The following is a 7,519-nucleotide window of genomic DNA, read 5'->3' as shown; positions in this document are numbered from 1 at the left end:
CACTAACATCACCGAGATCACATCAGTGACATCACAGAGATCTCTAACATCACAGAGATCACATCAGTGACATCACTGAGATCACTAACATCACAGAGCTCACCGAGATCACATCAGTGACATCACTGAGATCACTGAGATCAGAGAGATCACTAACATCACTGACATCACAGAGATCACATCAGTGACATTACTGAGATCTCTAACATCACAGAGATCACATCACTGACATCACTGAGATCTCTAACATCACAGAGATCACATCAGTGACATCACAGAGATCTCTAACATCACAGAGATCACATCAGTGACATCACAGAGATTTCTAACATCACAGAGATCACATCAGTGACATCACTGAGATTTCTAACATCACAGAGATCACATCAGTGACATCACTGAGATCTCTAACATCACATCTCAGAGATCACTGACATCACACCTCAGAGATCACATCAGTGACATCCACATGTTTTCATCTGTTCTGAATTTTGTGACCTGCAGAGACCAGAGACGACTTTCAGGATGTGCTCAGTTTTACTTCTATTTCATATGCTTTGATTTACAGGTGAAACAAAATCTGCTAGTCAAATGTGTGTCAACACACACACACACACACACACACACACACACACACACACACCTACACACACACACACACCTACACACACACGTCAAAGAGAAAATTCCACAATTTTTAAAAATAATTTTATTTACACGTGTCCATCAAAATATCAGTGAAGTTTGCTTGAAGTCGAGTTGCTTTGTGTGTGTGTGTGTGTGTGTGTGTCTCTTTACCTGAAGCCCATGGCATGAATGATTCAGGTGGACCAGGACTTACAGTGGGAGTCGCTTAGCAACTGAAAGTCTATCCGTAGCACCCGAAATCCGACAATGACCCGACTTTTCACCAATGCACTCCTACACACACACACACTCGTCCAGATGCATATTCACACACACACACACACGCACACACACACACACACACACACACACACACACACACACACACACACAGAGGCCAGGTGACGAGTTTGAGCCTGACTCCTCAATGCCTTTGTTCTCTTTCTGTTTGGTTTGCAGAAGGATCGAAGCGGAGGTCTCTGTACAAAATGTCTAACCAGCCATCAACAAATGTAAAAGCTTTACAGGTAAGTGTGTGTGTGTGTGTTTACTCTCGCTTTACTGTCATGACCATGTGGATTAAATAAAAACACATCAATATGTTTTTAAATAATTTAATCAAAAGCAAGTCCTGATTTTTAACGATACTTTGTTAATTGCCATAAAAACACATTTCAGAAGCACATGGCATCACAGCAGTGTTTTCTTTTTACTTTTAAACGACTCACATCAAGCCAGATGATGTTCAGAAATACGTAGAGCAATACATCGCCCATGCTTTAGCTTTCTGTCACTGAAAATAAATTTTCCGTAAACACTCTGCATACAAAAATAGACACGTGCAAACTTTCAGTAAAGTTCTGCTCACGACGGCTCAAATGGATTCTGTTAGAGTTTGGGAACAAAATAGGAATGTTTTGTATCAAAGCCTGAGAGCTGCAGGCTGAGGAGCATCACAGAGTGTGTGTGTGTGTGTGTGTGTGTGTGTGTGTGTGTGTGTGTGTGTGTGTGTGTGTGTGTGAGAGAGAGATGAGGAGGTTATAACATTACGAGTGTAGAGCAGAATCACATATAAACACTGCAGCCAAAAATAGACATGTTTTTCTCTTTTCATAAAAACTCTCCATTTACAGAAGTCATCTATAAAAAAGCAGAACATTTACACTGAATGATAATGAGAGACGTGAAGAGCAGCCGTGCATGTGGAGAGCTGGAGTGTACATAAACTCTGTCCTCTGACCTTTTACATTTCTGTGATCTCTACTGCCACAAAAAGTACTTTAATGGAGAAATGCAATGCAGCAGAAATGACCACAATCTGATTATTTTCTCATCAGCATCACGGAGTGTTTTATGTCTCTGACACCACAGCAAATTGCAAACGATTATAAGATTTGGCAAACTTTTTATCTGTTTGTTGTTACATTCTGCACTCAGGAACGTCTAATCTTTGTTCTAACCTGTTACCGTTTCTATGGTAACGGTGCAATCACATGGACTCGTACAGCGGGGAAAAAAAATCATTGTTGTGCGTGTGGTTTTCTCGCAGCTTTAGGAGAGAGGAGTTTACGCTTCTTTGCGGTTTCTCAATGACAAAAGGAGACAAGCTGCGAGAGAATAAAGTCGGGCTGCTGAGAGAACGAGTGTTTGTAGCTGCTAGAACAACAGGAAGTGATGTAACTGTAAATGCATAAAAAGAACGATGTGCTGCTTTTATTTGTCACATCTACATTACAGCACAGTGAAAGTGTTGCTTTGCATATCCCAGCTTTGGAGGTCAAGGTCAGAGCTAAGGGTCAGCCGTGATACAGCGCTCTGGAGCAGAGAGGGTTAAGGGCCTCGCTCAAGGGCCCAACAGTGGCAGCTTGAACCCCAACATTCTGATCAACAACCCAGAGCCTTAAGCGTTTGAGCTATCGGTGCTTCGTTCAGTAAATAAAGTAGTAATGATTGGTGGTTAGTGTGGTGTTGGAGGAATAAAACTCTTAGTGATGTGCTGTTTAATTATAATCAATAAAATAATCAATAATCAACAATCTAAGGCTAAGAAATGAATCGACATCGTAAATCTGTGTGAAACGACTTCAACAAACAGGTCAGAAGGTGCGTGGTCTTCTAGCTCTGCGTATTCCTCTGTGACAGTGAATCAAACCAAACATACAGTAGCAGTGCATTATGGGTGCTTTGTGGCCACTAGCAGACATCATTCATGCACTTAATCCCGTAGTGCATTGTGGGATTTTCTCCACTGTATTTTCAGACACCAAAACCAATGTCCTGGTGAATAGGGCGTAGTTTTGGACATGAATTCACTGTTGAACAGGAAACCAAAAATAAAAATGGACAGAATTATGTGATATCTCTGGATATGTTAATAGGAACTGCACATAACTGTGGTTTGAAGTTCTAGAAGTGACGTCGATCCGCTAATGAATAGCTTCCTGTAACAGAATGTGATACAAGGAAGGATAAAACAGATGGTCCCTTTGAGGACCCTGTTGTGATGGACAGATAAACACCTGAGGCTTCTGCTCTTATCTGTGCATCAAAACTGCTCATTTTCCTAGAAACACTTTGCTCTTTATGGAGCACAATGAACACCAGCAGGAAGGAAACATTTCTGGCGAGGTTCATTACATGAGACTGAAATGTGAGTGTCCACAAGCCAGATGTCAACTCTCTGTGAAGCTCTCGGTGAAGCTCTTAGTGCTGGGTTTGTGACGTTGATCTGTTTCTCCTGTCCTTATCTGTCTTCAAGGCCAACCTCAATATTCCGATGGGAGCTTTGCGTCCGGGAGCGGGACATCCTGTGAAGAGGAAAGAGGAGACACAGGACACAGAGGAGGTTAGAGATGCACATATATACATATACATACAGTATATATATACAGTATATGATTGATCTACACTCCAAACACAGATATATGACATTTGCTGCTCTCAGGTACCGGCCGTCACTCCAGAAGAAAAGAAGCCCCTTCCTGGTGGTGTGAAACTTCCAGGGCCGGTGGTGAACCTTTCTGAGATCCAGAATGTAAAAAGCGAGCTTAAATATGTCACTAAAGACTAGACACTCAGGTAGATCTCTGACAGTGCTGACAATACACCACACTCACTGTCCAACTAAAAATTAGTTCTGGTTCCTGAAGGGTTTGTGGTTTCCACCCGGCTATAGAGGTCATTTTTATGCAGAACATTAGACACATATTTAGCTTACATCAGTTAAATATGTTTATTAACAAAGCACCAAACCGTTTAGCCAGTGAGATAGTAAAAGTATAATGTTCAGTTTTCTTTTAGCTTTAAATCACAGAACTTTATCATTCAACTTTAGTCATTAGCATTTTACTCTCAGAATATTCCTGTTATACCATTAATCAATGGGGAAAGTAACATGGTGGAAAATGTTCAGAGAGTATAAAAGAAACAGAAGGTACAGGAGGAGTTCATGTGTAGACCATATTTAGTAACTTCAGTATATTCTTAAACTAGATCAACAGCTACACACTGGTCTATTTTTGTCTGATCTTTTGATCCCTGGAGCAATTGACAAGTCTCTCTCTCTCTCTCTCTCTCTCTCTCTCTCTCTCTCTCTCTCTCTCTCTCTCTCTCTCTCTCTCTCTCTCTCTCTCTCTCACTCTCTCTCTCTCTCTCTCTCTCTCACACTCTCTCTCTCTCTCTCTCTCTCTCTCTCTCTCTCTCTTGTGCTCACACACTCACACACACACACACACACACACACACACACACACACACACACACACACACACACACACACTCACACAAACAGCAAGGTCAGACAAAAAGGAACAGCTCATTTTAAAAGTGTCCCCGAACCCACACAAGACTGTGCTCACTTCTGGCCACAGGGTGTCAGTAGTTGTAAAACTTTTTCAGTATGTGTTTGCACACAAGGACATGGTGTTTGTGTGTGTGTTTGTGTGTTTTTGTGCGTTAAAGGGTGTGAGTGTGAATCAGGGTCTATTAATATCAGTAACAGAACTGGGCTTGGCAGTGAGAGGCCGTTTGTGGTGTGACTGACCCAGCACGAGTCCCTAGTGCTCTCCAACACACACTTAAACACAAACACACACACACACACATGCAAACACACAAACAACAACCAAAACAAGCCTGTGACCCCTTGTGCCTATCTAGAAGCTAGACCTGGTTATAAGTCAGGTTCTAACTCGTCACCTAGCCTCTGTGTGTGTATTTGTGTGTGTGTATTTGTGTGTGTGTGTGTGTAGAGAATTTATCCATAATGTTCTATTTAATTAAACCTCACCTCTTTTACACAGGTGACCCCACCTTGCTCGTATAAAGGAAGGAGACAGACAGCTCTACCAGCTCGACCTATTCCATTACTGATACTCTGACAATCTCCATCACCTCACAAATTTCCATCTACTGAAACCCAGACATCCTTCAAACAACCAATAACTTGTTAAAGGTTTCCAACCCTGCAGTCCTCATAGCAAACTTTATTTTTTCTGGTTTAAGAACAGATTAGAGCCACAAAAATATCCCATACAGCATTTAAAACTATGGTCTATGGTCTATGGTCTAGATCTGGTACTGAAACTCAGAGGTGTCTAAAACTAGACACTGCCCAAAATTATGGTCTAAGAACGGCTCAAGGTATTTTGGCAGATTAGAGCCACATACTGTAGCAGCCATGATAGTTCCAAATCTGTGCCAGCATTCATCTCTAATAACATCCAGACTTTGGTGTCAAATCTCCATGTTACAGTTGCATAACAGTACCAAAGCTAAGCCATTAGTCATAGCTAATATTTGCTCTTTATCTGGTTGTAACTTCAGGATCAAATCTAAGCCATCTTTCAGCCTGGCCACTGGGAATAGAATACAGCTTCAGAACATTCTAGACCTTTTAGTTTCCAGATTAGAACGGTTTATTTTCTGTACTAGAACCAAATCTCAGCCTGCAGTTGCTATAGTCGCTATTGTAGGTGCAGACATACTGTAAGCCATCACCAATTCCAATTTGGTACCAAATCTATGTCTAAGCTCAACTAATGATGGGCTGGATTGGTTGTCCATGTGAGAGCTACATAACAGCCATTATAGTAAAACCTCCATCCCTATTAATGGATCTTACACAAACCCAAACCTATTTTATATCTGCTGCCGAATCTTTAACACATTGTTAGGCTCAGAACTCCAAAGAATGATGACATTTAGATTAGTGTGACCTCTCTTAGACCAGGTTGTGCAAACAATATAGTCCAGGGATGGTAAAGACTAGTTCTCCATATTAGATTAGCGCATCATCGATTAGCAGAACCGAATCCGAGCAAACATTCATTACTGCAGGTTTCTCTCAACCCAGATATCGTGAAGAACGATTGGAGGAAGACCCAGGATGGCTTGACAGGGAATGGATAAACAGGATGGTCATTCCAGGGTCAAACCTTCTGGACCTTTTCTAAACTATCAAATACAAACATAATCTTAAAGAACGTCGACCACCTACAGTAGATTTCAGCTCCTTTCAGTCTGAATGGTACCAAAACCCAGCCAGCATTCTTCATTGTACTAAAATGCAGCCATCTCTTGACCCAGATACCACAAAGAATGATGGCTCACGATGACTCTGAATTGACTACCAGATGGAGCAAAAGCAACAGGGCCGTGCCAGAGCCAAACAATTCACAAGCATTTTGGATGCATCCCCAATCGACCCACATGCTGTTTACCATCAGTGACATGGCACCATCAAGGCCAGACATGGCGCCATGCCAACTCTGTGACCCCTCACACAATGATGCTTCTTTACCAGATAATTTTGCTACGTAGGCATTAAAGCACACAACTCAAATCTGACAACAACCATAAACTGTACAATTTACACAAAACCATAACAAGTAAGCGGTTTGATTTCTGTTCTTAGTTATACGTATCTCCTGTTTTAAATCTGAACTGTGTGTTTTAGACGTGATTCCATAGCAGATCTACAAGCTCCTTTTCTGCCACGTGTGAAATAACATATTTAATTCCCTTTTATAGAGCCTGAATCATAATGTAGCATGATAATTAGTCTGTGTTGTTCACGTTATTAGTGGCAAATGTCGTCTCACTTCATTTACTCTGAACAAATGTGAGACATTGTAAAACATGTTTTCAGACTTCATGGCCTTTTCTTTTGAACCACTATATAATTTTTTGCCTTTCCTTGCCATTGTTCTCAGGCTTGGTTTTGAGAGCGTGTAGGCTGACATGCAATAAAAACACGATTTCTCAGTGTCATGGTGTAGGAGGGTGAAGCAATCACATGCTGTCTTTGAGCAAACAGAACTGAATTTCCAACACTTTGTCACTGTTATATTAGCTCTCAAATGTGATATTTGTGAAGCACATTTTCTCTCTTTATCTCTCCTGTTGAACAGCAGCTCATCAGCGAAAGTGTCCTTATTGAAGATTCTGACCAGAGTTCGAAGGGCTAAAAGTAAAACAACAATATCCTGTCTAAAGTATAATAAAAACTTGGATCAAAAATAAAATCATGCCACGTAACTGATTTCCTGTCTTATGAATGCTTTTTGAACATTAAGGATAATTTTCCTTAAGAGAGTGACATCATACCACAGTACTGCAATCCTAGACTCTGATTGGTTAGAAGCTGTTCATTCATTCATTCATTCATTCATTTTCTACCGCTTATCCGAACTACCTCGGGTCACGGGGAGCCTGTGCCTATCTCAGGCGTCATCGGGCATCAATGCAGGATACACCCTGGACACACACACACTCTCATTCCCTCACACAATCACACACTACGGACAATTTTCCAGGGATGCCAATCAACCTACCATGCATGTCTTTGGACCGGGGGAGGAAACCGGAGTACCCGGAGGAAACCCCCGAGGCA

General features: G+C 41.5%; 1 protein-coding gene across 1 annotated transcript in view; it reads left to right on the top strand.

The window, feature by feature from the left end:
- smpx (small muscle protein X-linked) overlaps positions 1-7,168 on the top strand; it is an 11,776-nt gene extending 4,608 nt beyond the window's left edge. The window contains exons 3-6 of the mRNA XM_060862012.1: positions 1,087-1,154; positions 3,386-3,472; positions 3,572-3,705; positions 4,929-7,168. Of these exons, the coding sequence (XP_060717995.1) occupies positions 1,116-1,154; positions 3,386-3,472; positions 3,572-3,697 (252 nt within the window). The 5' untranslated portion in view covers positions 1,087-1,115 and the 3' untranslated portion in view covers positions 3,698-3,705; positions 4,929-7,168. The remainder of the gene's footprint in view (positions 1-1,086; positions 1,155-3,385; positions 3,473-3,571; positions 3,706-4,928) is intronic.
- The last annotated feature ends 351 nt before the right edge of the window (positions 7,169-7,519 follow it).

The sequence above is a fragment of the Tachysurus vachellii genome, chromosome 25 (assembly GCF_030014155.1).
Source record: "Tachysurus vachellii isolate PV-2020 chromosome 25, HZAU_Pvac_v1, whole genome shotgun sequence".
NCBI lineage: Eukaryota > Metazoa > Chordata > Actinopteri > Siluriformes > Bagridae > Tachysurus > Tachysurus vachellii.
The sequence above is the reverse complement of the archived record's forward strand: the minus strand, read 5'-3'. Positions and strand labels throughout refer to the sequence as shown.